At 42.3% G+C, this 19,018-nt stretch overlaps 1 protein-coding gene across 2 annotated transcripts in view; it reads left to right on the forward strand.

Annotated features, from left to right (window-relative positions):
• The window catches only part of USP46 (ubiquitin specific peptidase 46), a 61,555-nt gene that overhangs the window by 28,216 nt on the left and 14,321 nt on the right, over positions 1-19,018 (forward strand). For both annotated transcript variants that reach the window (XM_043572674.1, XM_043572675.1), the window contains exons 4-5: positions 430-659; positions 14,159-14,235. In XM_043572674.1, the coding sequence (XP_043428609.1) occupies positions 430-659; positions 14,159-14,235 (307 nt within the window). The remainder of the gene's footprint in view (positions 1-429; positions 660-14,158; positions 14,236-19,018) is intronic.

The following is a 19,018-nucleotide window of genomic DNA, read 5'->3' on the forward strand; positions in this document are numbered from 1 at the left end:
AGCTGCTTCCAGTCTGGTCCAGGGCTTGATATGATCTTTGGGAAGAGACCCCTTTTGCTCTAGATAAATTGCAACATGAATAATTGATCATTGGTGGTCACATCATATTAAATTTTGATATTTTATCAGGGAACTTATCAAATAATTTCTTGAGTTTTTTTTTTGTAGAACAAATAAAAATTTTGGTAGCTTTTTATATACATGATGACTTTTAGGAGACATGGGAAATTTAGTTCTTGGTGGGTGGTGAGAAAAATGAACAAAATTCTTTTAAAATGTACCCATTAAAGTTGGAAAATAGAGATGAATATATGTGATACCTGTCCCCTGGACATTTCAATATAGAAACTGAAGCGTGGTGTGTAAAATGGAGCATCGTGTTTTCTTTTCAAGAACCAGAGACTGAAACGATGACCTTCTCTTTTCCAGATCTCTTTGATAACTACATGCAGCAGGATGCTCACGAGTTTCTAAATTATTTGCTAAACACTATTGCGGACATCCTGCAGGAAGAGAAGAAACAGGAAAAACAAAATGGAAAATTAAAAAATGGCAACATGAATGAACCTGCGGAGAATAATAAACCAGAACTCACCTGGGTCCATGAGATTTTTCAGGGAACGCTCACCAATGAAACCCGATGCTTAAACTGTGAAACTGTGAGCATTATGAGGGCTTTCGTGGAATTCGCTTGTGCGTATTTGTACAGGCCGTGGTGTGTGTGAGTGCATTGTCTGTGAGTGCAAGCACCTGGCACTTGTCTTCAGGATATGCAGACAGTTCTATTTATGTATATGAGCAAACTTGTGGAAGCGTGTCTCCATCCAAGATGTCTCAGCTGTGGCTAAAGTAGACTGATGAGGGAAAATCTCAAAACTTGGATGTCTTTGGATCATGGGCAGGCAGATTAAGGGTGCACATATTGAACAAACTAAGGGTGCACAAATTAAGGGTGCAAATTAAGGGTTAAACTAGATCTCCACCAGTTACCTTGAAAAGATTTTGCTCATGCGGAGGTCATGTGAGGCTTAGAACAGACCATCCCTCCGACTTGAAAGGAATCAGCTATGGGATGGTGAACTTGAAGTTGGAAGTCGGACTCGGCTTCTGATCCTGCTGCAGTTAGCTGGGTGTCTTTGGGGCGGGTCCCTCACAGCACTGTTGCAAGGGCTGGGTGGGTTCATCTGTCTGGAGGAGTCTGGCACATGGTGGGCACTTACTGTTAGTTGAATTTGAAGTCATGGTCTCCAGAGTGCGACTCAGGACGTCACATTTGCTTGGTATATTTGACTTAACTCTATGAATGGTCTCATAATTGGGAAGTGAAAAGCTCAGCTCTATACCGGGCTGGTGAGTTTGTATGCTGGTTCTGCCATTCCTTAGTTATGGGACCCTGGGTGTATTATTCAGCCTGTCTATCTTCACTCTCCTCATCTGTAAATTGGGGACGATGAGAGCAGCTATGTCATAGGGTTGCGTGGGAGGGTGAAATGAGTTAACAGTTGGAAAGCACATAGGGCCATGCTTGGCATGTAGCAAATATACAATAAATGTCAGCTGTTATTATTTACTATAACTGCTAACAACGTAGAAAGCCTCCGAGTTCGTTAGGGATCTCAGAGTTTCTTCACATCATATGAAAAATTATGTAGGATTGTGCATTTTTCTGGGGGGAGAGAGAGAGTCGCTCTCATTAGTTTTTGCTAAGGGGCTAGGACCCAGAAATGGTTAAAAAATGTGGATTTAAGTGGGAGGTTCTTTGGGGGTTTTTTTGGCAGTCTTTCTTCTGTCCTTTTAAATAATTTTTGAATCAACATTCTGATCTGCTCATTGTAGAAACAACTAGAAAGCATAGCTAAGCAAAAAGAGAAAAGAGACTAAAAGTTACCAGTGATCTCCCTACCCAGAGATGATAAATTTGTAACATTTTCTAAAAATTGTGATCACATTTGCCCAGAGAGAACCACTTGAACATTTTGAGATACATCCTGCCAAAACATTTTCTACACATACTTTTCTATCTAGAGATCTTTCCTCCCTCCCTTTCTCCTTCTGTCCCTTTATATTTTATATTCCAGTACAATCCAAATGAATACGGAAGTAGAATAGTAGAGTAAATCTCATATGAGTATTACTATGATTGTTAACACGTCGGCCTGTCTTGATCATTTCTTGTTTCATGCCTCCCCTCCTCTCCCCCCTCCCTCCTTCCCCCCCCCCCCACCGACCCTTGCCAGACTGGTCATTTTATTTTTTTTTTCCAACGTTTTTTTGTTTTTGTTTTTTTTTATTTATTTTTGGGACAGAGAGAGACAGAGCATGAACGGGGGAGGGGCAGAGAGAGAGGGAGACACAGAATCAGAAACAGGCTCCAGGCTCCGAGCCATCAGCCCAGAGCCTGACGCGGGGCTCGAACTCCCGGACCGCGAGATCGTGACCTGGCTGAAGTCGGACGCTTAACTGACTGCGCCACCCAGGCGCCCCCAGAATGGTCATTTTAAAGCAAATCTCAGATAACATATCACTTCCTTTGTAGTTCCTTTGCTACTTTGTTACAGATCTCTAGAAGGTAAGAAAAAACATTTTAAACAAAAGCACAATGTTGTTATCACACCTAAAAAGAATTCCTTTAAATCATTATTAACTTAGTGTTTAAGTTTCTCAGTTTATGTCTCTTTTTTTTTTCTTTTCTTTTCTTTTTTTTTTTTTTTTTTAAGCAGTTGGTTACTTCACATCAGGTTCCAAATGTCCACACACTGCATTTAGCTAGTATGTGTCTCAATCTATAAATTACCACCCACTGTTCCCCTTCCTTCCTTCTTTCCTTGCAATTTAGTTGTTGAAGAAATCAGGTTTGTCTTGTAGAATTTCCCACATTCTGGATGCATCCTGGGGTGTTAACAGGTACGGGAAAATGGCAGTAGGTTTCTACCATTCTATTCTTTGTTCTTATTTAACCCTCCTATTTTATATTCCTTTTTCTTCCTTCTTTTATATCAATGAATTCTTCTCCCCCACCCAACCCCCCTTCTGCATCTATTGTATTGTTAGGTTTAAATTCTCTTAGAGGTTACTCTGGACTCCATGATACACATCTTTGCCTTAATTGTTTACCACTTTCCCAACATGGCTAGAACCTGTGGCATACTTCATCCCCTTTTCCTTCTTTTGTGTTACTGTTTTCTGAGGACCTCATGAATTTTAGCATTTTACGTGTTTTAATCCATTGCAGTTTTTTATTCTTCTTGGTAATGTATTTTTAGAATACCTTCATGTCTTTTAAACATCAAAATTAGAGCTATATTATAAATATTATAATCTGGAGATGTATAGTCTGTTCTTTCCTTCTTCCCTCTTTTTAATAAGGGAGGATTCCTTGGTACCATCGCCACCTTACCTCTCGTATCTGTTCTGTCATCAGGTTCTGTCTGTTGTATCTCTTTTTTTCTTTTCTTTTTTTTTTTTTTTTAAATTTTTTTTTTCAACGTTTATTTATTTTTGGGACAGAGAGAGACAGAGCATGAACGGGGGAGGGGCAGAGAGAGAGGGAGACACAGAATCAGAAACAGGCTCCAGGCTCCGAGCCATCAGCCCAGAGCCTGACGTGGGGCTCGAACTCACGGACCGCGAGATCGTGACCTGGCTGAAGTCGGACGCTTAACCGACTGCGCCACCCAGGCGCCCCTCTTTTTTTTTTTTTAAAGTTTATTCTGAGAGAGAGAGAGAGAGTGGGTGAGCAGGGGAGGGGCAGAGAGAGGGAGAGAGAGAGAATCCCAAGCATGCTCCGTACTGTCAGCACAGAGCGTTGTATTATTATTATTATTTAATTTTGATTTTGTTTTATTTATGTAAGTAAATGTATTTATTTATTTATTTATTATTTTTTAATGTTTATTTTTGAGAGACATCGGGGGGTGGGGTGCAGAGAGGCAGGGGGACAGAGGACCTGAAGCAGGGCTCTGTGCTGACAGTGGAGAGCCCGGTGTGGTGCTCGAACTCACGAACCATGAGATCATGACCTGAGTCGAAGTCAGATGGCTCATCTGACTGACCAGCTAGGAGCCCCAAAATGTTTATTTATTTTTGAGAGAGAGAGAGAGAGAGACAGAGCATGAGCAGGGGATGGGTAGAGAGAGGGAGACACAGAATCTGAAGCAGGCCCCAGGCTCTGAGCTGTCAGCACAGATCCCGACTTAGGGCTCAAACCCACGAACTGTGAGATCATGACCTGAGCCAAAGTCAGACATACAACCAGCTGAGCCACCCAGGCACTGCTCTTTTTAATCCTCTACTTCTCTCAGCCCCCACTATCACACCCTGGCTCAGGCCCCCTCAGCTCTTGGCAGGCGGTCTCAGTTAAATCGCAGTAACTTCCTATTGGGATTTTCTGCCTTTTCTCTTGCCTCCTGCATGTTACTGTCCTACTAACCTATAGCAGTCTATGGGTGCTTTGAGTGTTTGGTAGAACTTGCAACTTACTTTTGCATCCCTATAATGTATCATTCCATTTGGCTTGTTTTGTTTTTGTTTTTTTTTTTTTCTTGATATGAATGAGGTCATACAATATGTATTCTTTTGTGTACTGTTTTTTGGTTTTGCTTTGTTGTATCCCTGGTAAGATTCTTTTGTGTTGTTGCAGGATTCTTTAGTTCATTCATTTTCATCACCATATAGTATTCATTCCATTGTATGAATATACCACACACACACTTTACTAATTCATTTCACTCTTGGTGGATATTTGGTTGTTTCCAATTTGGGGCAACTCTGAACAATGCTGCTGTGAACCTTACAGTACATACAATCTAGTGGACGTAAATATCTCTCTTTCTCTCTCTCTCTCTCCCCCCCCTCCCTCCCCCCTCCCTCCACACACACACACACACACACACACACAGACGTATATGTATGTATATATCTATGTATTAATCATATGGTATGCTAATCAGAAAATGTTAAATCCCCAAAATGGTTGTACCATTTTACACATCCAGTATATGACCATTCTCCTTTCTCCACATTCTTGTCTATATCTACTATCCTTTGAGAGAGCCATCCTTAGATGGCTTCACTTTGGATAATACAGTGACTATGTAGCTGAATACTCTTTTATTACCCTCCCCCCCCCCCCCCAACCCACCTCACATCTGCTATGCAAAGGCACAGATATTGAGGATATAATGAGAGCCTTGCCTTTCTGGAACTTTCAACATGGAAGACAGGCATTAATAACAAAATAAGTAATTAGTTTTGCAATTAAGATTATAAAATGCTGTGAAGGAGAAGTACCAGATACTCTGCGAACTTATGCTACATGAACCAGAACAGTGGGGCATCACATGTCTTCATTTAGCCTGGAAGCCTGCAGCAGACGGTGTGGCTGGTCTGGTCCTTTTGGTTATCTTTGAAATTAACACGGTTACTAAATCTGTCTTGTGGAAAACTAAGTGAGAGTTTTCAGGAAGGCTCAGATAATAGGCTTAGTCACATTTGTAGTTTCTTTTTTTTCTTTTTGTCTGTGAACAGTTATTTGAGCCCAACAAATGCAAACACTGCCCTCTCAGACATTTGTATGGCAGTAACTATCACTTAGCCTGGTATTTCCTAAAGGGTTACCATAGATGTGACACCTATGCCCAAAGATACCCTTCAGAACTTTTGGGTGATGGGTGCCGGGGTGGCTCAGTCTGTTGGGCGTCTGACTTTGGCTCAGGTCATGATCTCACGGTTTGTGGCTTCAGGCCCTTTGACGGGCTCTGTGATGACAGCTCAGAGCCTGGAGCCTGCTTTGGATTCTGTGCCTCCCTCTCTCTCACTGTTCCTCCCCTGCTCGCACTGTGTGTGTCTCTCTCTCTCAAAGGTACATAAAGATTAAAAAACAAATTAAAAAAAAAAATTGGGGGTGAGACCAAATTTGTTTGGGATAATGGGATTCTAATTATACAGCCATTATACTTGGTGGAAGTGAATGTGAATGTGTGAGTGTATCGTTTTGTTTTGTTTTTGTGTGAGTGTATCTTTATGGAGGATGGCACACTCTGAAAAACCTGTGTTTTTTAAAAAGGGATTCGATTTGTGGCAGGAGTTTTCCGTGGAGTTCCTTAGGTGGGCACCTTCATTTCATAGATCCTTTAACTGGATGGGATCCTAGGAGTCATCTAATCCTTCCCTACCAGTGCCCGAGTCCCTTCTGTGACATCCTAGCCAGTTGGTCACCAGCATCTGCTTGGACTCTGTCCAGAGATGGGGAACTCAATCTTCCCAGCAGTGCATTCCATTTTTAGAAAGCTTTAATTGTTAGAAAAGCCCTCTACTTTCTAAGAAAATACAAAGCCTGCAGGCTTTTTTTTTTTTTTTTTTTTTTTTTTTTTTGGTCGTGGTCGTTGTGTCTTAGTGGTCGTCGTAAAATGTCGAGGATTTAGTGTAAAAGAAGACCTAACATTTAAGTTTTCCTTCACTGGCTGAGAAATAGGGGGCAGCCTTTGAGTAAGGTCCTCTGCCCAAGGCAAGCAGCCTTTAGATGGTGCTTGAGTCACATTTGTGAAATCTCACAGTGGGATTCAACTGCACTAGATCCTAAGCGGCAAATGAGCCCCTGGGGGAGCAGGGAGGGAGCCTTGCCATTGTAGCCACCTCAGCCAATTGTGCAAAAAACTCTTTGTGCGGGCTTTCATGCTTTTAGAAAACAGTGATTGTTTTTCTTCTTGGTCTTACCCTTTGTGAATGTTGCTTGTGATTGCAGTGCAAAATGTCAACTGCGAGATTTATGGAGACAAATCGTTTCCCTCTTCAATAGACTTGGAGAAACTGTTTTAAGGGGGGTAATTCAGTGCAGACTTTCCCAGATAACCTTGATCTAGGCACTTAAGAATTGCAGCATGGGGATTTTCCAGCCTAGTCTCAGCGCTCCTTTGGTTGTCCTTTGCTTGGTTTATAAGATTTGCTGGGCCATTTGGAGCTTAATTTTGTTGGTGTTAATTTCCCCCCTTTCCATTTAAGCTGAGGTTTTGCTTTGCAAACTGGTGGCTTTTAGTGCTTCTCGGGGGCTTTAAGGCATATTGATATCTGTCGCTGGAGCCAAAAGGGTGTCTAAAGAACTGCTTTATTAAGTACCAATCATACGGCTCCTTCTTGCTTATTTGCAGAGGTTAACACTGATTCAGTAGAGCTTCTGAGCTCTTCTGTAAGAGGAGGAGTTGGGGTGGGTGGTGTGGCCAGGTGACATCACTCACTGGTGCTTCTGAGTCCCTCAGGTGGGCTTTTGTTACCACTTTTCCTAAGCCCACTGCTTTGGCACAGCTCTAAGGTAGCACATCTTCAGTTCCTGGCCGATGGGCGTCGAATAGCCCCCTGGCCTTTTCCACCAGGCCAAGGAGAGGCATCTGGGGATTCCAAGCGCATTTGAATATGATGTTAATTACTTAGAGCCCTTGGAAAGCTCCTAATTTATATGTATACCTTATATATTAATTTGTTTTATGAATTGATTGGTGATTTGTTAAAACGAAGAGCAGGTAGGGTCACTTAATTTTCCTAGATACCTTTTCAACTAGTTTTTGGGGAACTCCATGCCCAGAACTAGGGGAGAAGAAAGGAGAAGAAGATGTAGCCTGTGCTTGCTGAGAGTATTGGAGCCTTAGTGACATATATGTTTCCTTGGAGACAAGCTGTATTTTCACTTAGACCAGAATGAGATCCTTGTGTGTGGGAAGAAAATGGTTTCATTATCTGGCAGCTTTCTGGGAAGATAGAAAGGGGAAAAAAAAAAAATTTGCTTGATCACCCATTGCTTTTGAGTATGTCAGTCTGAGTCAGAGGGAAGAAGAATCCTGATGGAAGTGGTTTAGAGCCATTTTTTCATATTCCCCACGGGGTTGATCTACCTGAGCAGTGCTTTCTCACACTGTAAATTCTGGAAGCAGGTTACACTGGGAATTGGGAAAGTTACAGTAAGCTTCTTAATTTCATTAATTAGGCTTGTACCTTTCTCCCCTCCCTAAAATAATTAAGTAGAGAAAAGATTTGCATCCAGCAGGAAACCATGTTTGTTTGTTTTTGCCCCCTTCAAATAAAAGCTTTCTTAGAACCTGATCCTCCCTCTCTAAATGATGTATGATTTCAGTTAGCCGTAAATCCGTTTATTTTCTCCCAGACAAGGACCATTTAGGTTTAAAAAGTTTTACTAATTTAAAAAAAATGCAATACCTATGGATTATTATTATTATTGTTATTTATTTTTTGCAAATCATACACAGGCATGTTTAAAATGAAAATCATTTATAATTCTGTTTTCCAGATGCCACTATTGGCATTCAGATATCGTTCCACTTGTTCAGTTATGTATTCATTCACTTAGTGAATATTTATTGGGTATCTACTAAATGCTGGAAATTATTTTAAGTACTAGGGATATAGCATTTAAAACAAGTAGAAAAGATAGTCCCTGCTCTTTTGTTTACTAAGATGCACATTTAAACCTATACATTTCCCTTTACTGCTTTAGCTAGATCCCACAAATTCTGATTTTTCTTTGTCATTAGTTGAGAATATTTTCTAATTTCTCTTGTGCTTTTTTCCCTTTGATCCATATATTACTTAGAAATGTGCTGTTTAACTTGCAATTATTTAGGATTTTCCTGGACACCTTAATTTTATTGATTCAAAATTCAATTCTCTGTGGTTAACGGGAAGATAGCCTGTATCATTTCAGTCTTTTAAAATTAATGTGACATGTTTTGTATCCTAACACATGGTCTATCCTGGTAAATGTACCTGAAAACGAGTCTCTCAACCTTGGAACTATTAATATTTAACGTTTTTATTTATTTTTGGGACAGAGAGAGAGACAGAGCATGAACGGGGTAGGGGCAGAGAGAGAGGGAGACACAGAATCGGAAACAGGCTCCAGGCTCCGAGCCATCAGCCCAGAGCCTGACGCAGGGCTCGAACTCATGGACCGCGAGATCGTGACCTGGCTGAAGTCGGACGCTTAACCGACTGCGCCACCCAGGTGCCCCGGAACTATTAATATTTAAAGTCAGATAACTCTTTGGGTGCTACCCTGTGTATCATGGGATGTTTAACAGCATCCCTGGCTTCTTCCTGCCAGATGCCAGTAGCATTCCCCAAGATGTGACAGCAGAAATGTGTCCAGATGTTGCCAAATGTTCCCGGGAAGGAAAAGTTTCCTTTGCTGAGAACTACTGGGTTGAACAGAATATAGATATTGCAGTTATTGGATACATTATTCACATAACAGAGTTCTTTACATTTTCTATGATTTTCTTGATTTTCCCGCCTAACCTTTCTATCAGCTGCTGAGAAAAGGGGTTTAAAATATCTGTGATTATGGGGTTATTTTATTTCTTCCTCTAATTCTGTCAGCTTTTGCTTCATAAGTCTTTTACTTTTTGAAAAACTTTATTGAGGTATAACTTGTGTGCCATAAAGTTCATCCATTCAGTAATTTTTAAAGTAATTTGGTGAGTTGCGGTGCCTGGGTGGCTCAGTCGGTTGAGCATCCGACTTTGGCTCAGGTCATGATCTCGAGGTCTGTGAGTTCAAGAGCCTCGTCAGGCTCTGTGCTGACAGCTCAGAGCCTGGAGCCTGTTTCAGATTCTGTGTCTCCCTCTCTCTCTGCCCCTCCCCCACTCATGCTCTGTCTGTCTCTGTCAAAAATAAATAAACATTAAAAAAAATTTTTTTTAAGTAATTTGGTGAGTTGTGCAGCAATCATCATAATCTGGTTTTAAAGCATTTCTGTCACACTAGTAAGATCCCTTGTGTACCCAGCAATTAATCTCTGTTGCAAGCCCCAGGCCACCACTGATGTTTAATGTAATTATTGGTGTGGTTGAGTTTGGGGCTCCCATTTTATTATTTGTTTTCCATTTATCTCCCCTCAGTTTTTTATTCTTCTGTTCCTCCTCTGCTTTAAAGAAAAAAAAAGTATTTTAATACATGTATATGTTGAGTATATGTACATATACATATATGCTTATATGAACAATTCCATTTTAATCTTCCTCTTAGTGTGCACTTGTGTGTGTTTTGTGGTTTGGTTGTTTCTCTAGAGATTACAATATATAATCTTTACTTTTCACAGTCCACTTGCGATTAATAATGTCACTGTGCACATAAAACATAGCTTGTTACTGTACAGGCATATTTCTTCCGCCTACCCCCACCATACCTTGTCCTTATGCTGTAGTTGTTATATGTTTTACATTTATGCACATTATAAACCCCACAGGGCAATGTCAAAATCACTGTATTTTTTTTAATGTTTATTTTTGAGAGAGAGAGGGAGCGGGCGAGGGACAGAGAGAGGGAGACAGAAAATCTGAAGCGGGCTCTGCGCCGAGAGCAGAGAGCCCGATGTGGGACTTGAACTCATGAACTGCGAGGTCACGACCTGAGCTGAGGTCGGACGCTTAACTGGATGAGCCCCCCCAGGCGCCCCCAAAATTATTATTGATGCTCTTCACTCTGTCTTGAGGCTCTGGATTTCCATCTGGTATCACCTCCCTTCGGCCTGAAGAACTTCCTTTAGCCTTTGTTGCAGTGCAGGTCTGTAAATAATGAATTCTCTTTATTTTTCCTTCATTCTTGAAGGATCTGTTTTTGGACTCTAAGAGTTCTGCGTTGACAGTTTTTTCTTTTAGCACGTTAAAGATGTTGTTCCACTGTCTCTGGCCTCCGTAATATCTGATGAGAGAGCAGCTTCCAATTGAATCATTCTTTTGTAATGTGTCCTCTTTCTCTAGATGTTTTTAAGATTCGCTTTTTACCGTTGGCTTGTAATGGTTTGACTGTGATGTGCCTTGGCTGGCTGGCCTTCTCTGTATTTATCCGACGTGGTCTTTGTTGAGCATCTTGAATCTATAAATGTATATCTTTTACCCAGTCAGGAAATATTTAGCCATTATTTTTTAAATAGCTTTTCTGCCCTATTCTCTCTCCTTCCTTCTGGGACTCCAGTTATATGTATGATATTTTCTAACAGTTCTCTGAGTATCTGTTAATTTTTTATTCCAATCTTCTTTTTCTTTATTCTTCTCATTGGGTAATTTTCATTGATTTGTCTTCAAATCCACTTTTTCTTTCTTCTGTCATGTCCGGTTCGTTGTTCGGTCCATCTCGCATATTAATTTTTCAGTTCTGGAATTTCCATTTGATTCCTTTTTTTTCTTGTTTCTCTGCTGAGATGTCTTGGTTTTTTTCATTCATTGTGAGTATATTTGACTTTACTGAGGATAGTTAGAAGAGCTTCTTAAAAATTCTTACCTGCTAAAAAAAAATTCTTGTCTGCTAATTTTAACATCTGCGTCATCTAAGGATCGGTGTTAGTTGTCTTAAGAATGTCTCCCATTTTCCTGGTTCTTCACACACATTGTAAGTTTGAGTGATATCTAGGACACTAAGGATGTAAAATTTGAGAGTCCTTGGGTTCTATTATTTTTTCTTCAGTGATTATCGTGTTTCTTGAACTTCAGCAGGCAGTTTTTCTTGGTTGGACTCCAACTACCGATCCAACTACAGCCACTTGAATCTTGGGTCAGCCCTTTTGTCTGTAGCCGAGTTGCCGAGAGCGTATCCTGTGCATAATGTGCTCAGGAGTCAGGCAGATACTTTCCCAGACTCATTCCCTTCTTGCCGGTAGACATGGCTTCCCAGATTCAGTTTTCTGGTTCCAAAACCAAACAGACTGCATTTGTTTCCCAGATAAAGGCTGTGAAACCATAAGGTTATTGTATACAACTGTCTTCCTTCGGGTACGGACTTCCCTGTGTTTATTCTCTTAACACTTTCAGGTAGCTTCTTTTATTTATAGTTCTCTGAGCTTTATATAGTTTTCTGGAGGAGTGTTGAAATCATAAGATTTTAGTCATTACTAGAGCCAGTCTTGAACTTTCATTTTAGTGAGGGAGAGTCAGACAATTAAAAAAAATACAAATAAAACATTTATACTGTGATGAAACAGTTGTATCAGTTATCTATTGCTTTGTTACAAACCACCCCAAAACTGAGACTTAAATCAACTCTTGTTCATTGTAATTCATTCAACTCTGGGTTGGCTGAGGGTGACCTGATCTAGGCTGGACCTGGCTGAACTCGGGTGTTTCTGTTTCAGCTGACTCACTTGTATGTCTACAGGCTAGCTACACGTTTTGTTCTAGCCTGGTCTTGTCTGGGGCACCTTAGTGAGAACAGCTCTCTTCCATGGGTCAGTCTCTCATCTTCTTCCTGGGGATGGTGGGCTACCCTGGGCTTATCTTTCTTATGGCGATGACAGAAACGAAGTGAGCGATTTCATAAGTCCTTGTTCAAGCTTCTGCTCATAACGTGTCCTCTAATATCCCACTGGCCAAAGCATTCAGATGGCTGAACTCAGAATCAAGGATAGGGAAGCTTGTCTCTTGATGGGAGGATCTGTAAAGTCATATGGCAAAGAAGCCAGTATAGGCAGTGGTGAAGATCTGGGGCTTTTTATGCATCCTACCATAGCAGTAACAAGTGCCATTAAAAAAAAAAAAAAAAAAAAAGGGCAGAATGACATAGTGTGTGTATATGTAGAAGGGCATGTATATGTGTGTAGATGTATATGTGCCTTTTTTTATACAAAATTGGAATTAGCCTATAGATGGTAGTATAGCCTACTTATTCATTTAATGTGTTACGCACCATGCAGTAAACCTTTCCCAGCTCTTAGACCATGTTAGGCCGTTTATAATTTTTATACCCCTCTCCGACTTAGTGACCGTGTCCTTTTTTTGTTTTTTTTTTTTGTAAGTTTATTTATTTATTTTGAGAGAGAAGGAGCACAAGCACGGGAGGGGCAGAGATAGAGAGGGAGACAGACTCCCAAACAGGTTCCGTGCTGTCAGCGTAGAGCCTGACGTGGGGCTTGAACTCCTGAACCGTGAGATCATGACCTGAGCCGAAACCCAGAGTTGGACACTTAACCAACTAAGCCACTCAGGTGCCCCGACTTTTACTTCTGAAAGCACTTTACGTGTGTTGTTTTATCCTTACGACAGCCCTATGAAATTGATGTTCTTACTGTGCCCACTTTACAGATGAGGAGACTGAGCTACACCGAGGCTAAGCGGCCTTAAGTCGTCCACTGCATGGTGGCAGAGACAGGATATGGAACTGGAAAGTTCATATCCTGCCTCAATACCCTTCCTTGTGTATACTAATGGGAATGTAAAAGATTGTGCCCACCCTCTGAATATTTCTGTAGAGAATGGCCTAGCGGTAGAGTGTTGGGTCATAGGGTAAATGTCACACTTAAAGGAGTGTTTTCTCGTTTGGTTGCCAATTGGCAGAACACTTCAAGGTTGTTGCTGAGCTAGTTTGCTCCTCCCACTGCCAGAGAGTAAAACGCCAGGCTGCCAGTGAACTTCTGGCAAGTGCAAGCACTTACTCGGTGAGCTTGGATAGGTACGAGAGCCAGGATTGGTGTGGTGTGAACCGTAGGGGCTGACAAACAGCTGGGCCAGGGAGCCAGCCCCCGAGAGCAGGCCGCAGCACGGGGCCGGTGTGAGCCAGGGCCCCCGGCCAGCTCCGGGCCCAGCTGTTACCACAGACAGCACAGGGCTCTGCAAATGATGGCCACTTCCCAAGCTGCGAGACAGGTGCACGTGCCATTAGTGTGACTGTCCAGCCCGGCTCACACTAGGCTCCCTGGCCCCAGACACAGTTTGGATGACGAGGCGCAGGAGCGAGTGATTTCAAGGGATTGGCAGACAGCCTCACAAAGAGGTGACCGTCTGAGCCGGGGGTTTTCAAAGTCTCTTGTCCTTTCTCCATTTCCGTTTTTATCATTGTGCCAGTCTTGGCCATGCGGGTGTTTATTTGATAACTTCCTACTTTGAAATGATGGGGAAAATGAATAGAGAGGAAGAGACATCTGGTTGAGTGTTCACTGCTAAGAATTCTAGATCAAGGCTGGAATGGGACCGTGGGTAAATTGAGAATTTGCGATTTTCTCCAGGTCGTCTTCAGCGTAGCTGGTTGCCAGTGAGTGTACAAAACCGTACGTGGCTGTTTCTGCAGTCGTGGGGTTTGGTTGCCTAGGAGCATTCAAAATTTTATCGATGTCTATTATGTATTTTGTACCTAATACTTTTTTTTTTTTCTTATTTTGCTTCAGGTTAGTAGCAAAGACGAAGATTTTCTTGACCTCTCTGTTGACGTGGAGCAGAATACATCTATTACCCACTGTCTGAGGTAACCTCATGAATTCTGACTGTGATCTGAGATTTGGATCAGACCGGTAAATAAGTGGGGGGGGGAGGGGGGGAGCGGGGAATCCTGTATTTCCTCAGGAGGTAATCTTCCTTTCTGTTAAACCCATATAATCCTATTATTTTCTGTTTCTTCTTTCCCAAGAGAGATTAAAAATAAATATATGTGGTCTAGAGAAGGATCCTGCTGAGAAGAAAGAGGATCAAGTGGAAGTCATTAGTCATTAAGTTTAAAAATAAGTTTTAGTCTTTAACACAGATGTGGGCTTTCGGCTTTCATCAGTTTCTCTCTCTCTCCTCTTTGTCTCCTTGACACAATCACACAACTAATAAATGCTGCACATACCTACCGTTACCCTTTTTTTTTGTTTTTTGGTTTTTTTGTAAGCTAATATTAAAAATTATGTACTTTTGAGTGGAGACCCGGTGAGGGGAACTGCCTCTCCTCCACCTTTCGGCATTCTGTGGAGATCATTAATAGAAGGAATTCTTCCTTGTTAGGGTTGAGAGAAGTTACGAGCCTGGAATGCAGGAACAGCTCAGGTCCAGGGTTCCATGCGTGTCGTGTATTGACTTGAACATTGGAAATGTGCCCAGAGTTGACACGGAGACACGATTCCCTTTTCCCTACTCCATCCCTTCTTTCCTGTCCTGTTTTCAGTAGGTCGGGCGGGCTTAGCAGCAGCCCAGCCCTGCTATAGCCACTAGGCATGGAGAAGCGAGTGGCAGACACATTCCGGACCCTCACAGCACTTGCATCCTGGGGGGGATCCACAGGCAACGATTGGTGCCTCGAAGAAATTTAACAGGTCCACAGAGTGCGTGGTCATGGGGGTGCCAGTGTAGATAGACCTCGTGGTCAGGGCAGGCTTCCCCGTTGCTCAGGAGCCCAGAGCTCTGAGACATTTTATAGTGTCCAACAAGGCACTGTTGATTTTTACCAATGGTGATTGGGTGACAGAGGTGTTAGTCCAGGTTACTTGGAACCTTTTAGAAGGATAGGTTAAGGGGACTCGCTGTGGTGGTTGGCTGTTAGAAAGTCATCTTGCGGGGCAAAGGCACCAACGTCAACATGGGAGAGTTTCTTGCTTCATCTGGGTTTCATGTTTTGTGTGAGCGGGTGGGGAGCTGATTGCTTTCTGATTTCCCAGGGCCCCAGGTTCCCCTCCGCTCCCCCATGAGTGACCAGTTACCCAGCACTTCCTGTTGGTGTGGCCCACCGGCCCTTGTGTCCAAGTGCCTTAGGCCCAGATGTCTAGGACAGGTGTGTTAATAACTCTTTATTTGCAAAGTGTTTTGTAGGCCAGGGTGGCCTCTTTCTTCTGAATGGTTCTGTTTATACCATGGGCTCCTAATATTCCTGTGACAAGAAGCCATTTTTTATTTCCCCAAGGTCTTATGATCACAGGGAGTGGGGAAAGTTATGATTTTGCCAACGTCAGTTGCAGACAAAGGACTGGGAGGAAAGGTGTCACTTGCCCATCCCGCCCCTTTTTATTTTGTTTTTTTACGTTTATTTATTTTTGAGAAGGAGAGAGACCACAAGCAGGGAAGGTGCAGAGAGAGAGGGAAACACAGAAACCGAAGCAGGTTCCAGCCTCTGGGCTGTCACCACAGAACCAGGGCTGTCAAACCTACAAACCCTGAGATCATGACTTGAGCCCAAGTCAGACGCTTAACCACCTGAGCCACCCAGGCGCCCCTCATTCCCCGCCTCTTTTTTTTTTTTTTTTAAACAAGTGGGCGTTAGGGAGCATTTGGAGTTAGATTGACTGCTTCCCCTTCCTTCTTAGAAATTCCTGGGCTGCTCAAAAGGGCAGATGGCAGTGGCTGTAGCTTTGAGATCTCAGTCAACCAGCTAGAGGAGGGCTAACTTGTTAGTTATAATTTTAATCTTTGGGGAACCTTGTTATAAAGAAATGTAACCCAGATTTACGTTTCTATTATTATCATTATTATTTTGAGAAATGTATATGTTAGTCATGCATACCTGATGTAGAGGTGTTTGGAGACGTTAAAGCTGGGATGGATGAGCATGAAATAGCTTCAGAATGCCTTTTTAAACATTAGATTCCCATCCGATTGGGCTTTCCGGGCCGCCATTTTACATCATCCCTAAACTAGACCTTGACTGACTTCCCCACACCTGCCCTCACACAGGCAGGCCTGACATCACCCCCACAACAGGAAGACAGGTCCTGCCAGGCCCACCCACCCCCACCCTCACCCTTTCGGGAGAGTACTGTGCTGGGAGTGGCGGCTTTCTCACCTGCCCCAGAGGAGTGAAGTGGGGAGCCAAGGCCCCAGGGGAATAAATGATACCAGCTGATCGTTAGCATTTTCTGTCTGAGACAAGGGAGAAGGAATGATTACAGATCTTGATCTTTTGGGCCCCATTCATGGTTTAATTTCGTTTGCATTCTTGAAGGTTTGTTTTTAAAATTAGAACTATGAGTTTTCTTTTTATGTTTGCACCTCTTCTGATATTTTATCTTTCCTTCATTTTGACGGCCAAAAAGAAAAGTTAAAAATCAAGCTAAAATTGTAGGACGTTTTTTTAATGTTTGTTTATTTTTGAGAGAGAGAGAGAGAGAGAGAGAGAGAGAGAGAATGAGTGGGGGAGGGGCAGAGAGCGAAGGGGACCGAGGATCTGAAGTGGGCTCTGTGCTGACAGCTGGGAGCTCCACTTGGGGGAGGGGGGGCTTGAACCCAGGAGCTGTGAGATCATGACCTGATCTGAAGTAAGACCCCTAAAATTGTAGGATTTGAATGTAGGGCCTTTGCCACCTCCTTTCAAGGGACTTTAGATGACCGATTACAGTGTGTTTCACTGCTTTTGTTGCAGAGAAATGATGAAATAAATAGTGGTTCTATTCTGGGTACAGGCCTACAGAAGCCATTAAATCCATACTGTAACTGACCTATATTCCAAATATTTCATATGTCAGCGCCTTGTCTTAGGCCCGGGCCGTATCAGAAGTGAATACCAAGATAGTTTTTTCTTCTTTTGAAAAGTTCAGGGATGGCCTCAGGCAAAAACTTCAAATACGTGAAGTTTATCTTAATTACCCTTCTGTGGCCTTTTGGGTAGTTTTTGTCTTTCACTTCAGTGCCTTAGTCTCCCCTGTGGCTCCTTTACAGAAACCTTCTCTTGAAACATTCCACTCTCTAAAGCACGTTTTTTCCCTTCCCCTGTCCTCCTCTCATATTAAATGTCCGTTCTTCCAGCACTGCCGAGGTCAGCTGGGAGGAAAGTAGCTTTTCATTCTCCCGTAGCTGTTTTAAAAATGTATCCTCTCCAAAACGAATTATTTTTCTACTTCTTTTGGAAAATTTCTTTTAAGTACTAAGTTCATATATCTCCTGTCCCCACCACACATCCATTGCTGCATGCTTGTTTATTGGTTTCTCTGTTTTGTTTCTCTGACCTGTATTGGGTTATTACTGATATAAAGTATTTTCTAATAGTTGACATCTAAGTGTTTCTTGTGGATTTCTTTTTTCAGTCTTCCTTAATACTCTGCTCATTGGTTCTCAAACTTTGGTGTGTATGAAAATCACCTTGGGGAAGTTTATAAAAATAGGGGCCTAGCCAGTATTCAACTTCAGTGAACCCAGGCCTCTCTCTCCCTCTTTTTTTTTTTTTTTTTCCTTTTCAGAGCCAGGGCCCAACGATGATTTATTTGTTTTGGGCATCATATTCTTTTTTTTTTTTTTTTTTAAGTTTTTAATTTTAATTCCAGTATAGTTCACATCTAGTATTATATTAGTTTCGGGTGTACAATATAGTGACTAAGCAATTACACAACACCCAGTGCTCATCACAACACTTGCACTCCTTAACCCCCATCACCTATTTCACCCAGCCCCCACCAACCTCCCCTTAGTAACCATCAGTTTGTTCTCTGTAGTTGTGTCTTTTTTTCCTCCCTTTGTTTTGTTTGAGTGAAATCATATGGTATTTGTCTTTTTTGACTTATTTCGCTTAGCATAATACACTCTAGCTCCATCCATGTTGTTGCAAATGCCAAGATTTCACTCTTTTTTTATGGCTGAGTAATATTTATGGCAGAAATACACACACACACACACACACACACACACCCACACACCACATCTTCTGTATCCTTCATCAATCGTTGGACCCTTAGGCTGCTCCCATAATTTGGCCCTGGCCATATTCAACTTCAGTGAGCCTTGGCCACTATTTTTAATTAATTTTCTTGGTGATTCTAATACCACCAAAGTTTGAGATCCGCTGCTCTAAATCTTTGCTACTCAAACAGTGGTCTGTGGGCTAGCACCATTGACATCACCTGGGATCTCAATAGAACAGCATCTCAGGTCTCCCCCAAGAATGAATGAATGAACCAGAATCTGCATTTTGACAGGATCTCCATGTGATTCAAGTGCATGTTAAGGTATACAAAGCACAGAGCACAGTGGCTCTCAGACTTCGAAGCATATAATGCCTGGATTCTACCTGGAGAGATTCTGGTGTAATCAAGTGGGGGCCTGGGGGAGGAATTAGGCATTGAGTGTGTTTCGAAAGCTCCCCGGGTAACTCTAACGGGCAGCCCGGAGACCCGCTAATGTTGCCGATGTCAACCCCAGAACAAAGTTTCCCAGCTGGTGTGCACCAGGACATAGGTTACAGGTGTGGATTGATCCCCTTGGCTCCTGGGAGGTCAGGCACAGCCTGGAGCTGCTCTGGGCTATCTCTTCTACAGGGTAATCTTTTCTGTGGGGATCATGACAGGACACTT

The sequence above is a fragment of the Prionailurus bengalensis genome, chromosome B1, assembly GCF_016509475.1.
Source record: "Prionailurus bengalensis isolate Pbe53 chromosome B1, Fcat_Pben_1.1_paternal_pri, whole genome shotgun sequence".
Classification (NCBI taxonomy): domain Eukaryota; kingdom Metazoa; phylum Chordata; class Mammalia; order Carnivora; family Felidae; genus Prionailurus; species Prionailurus bengalensis.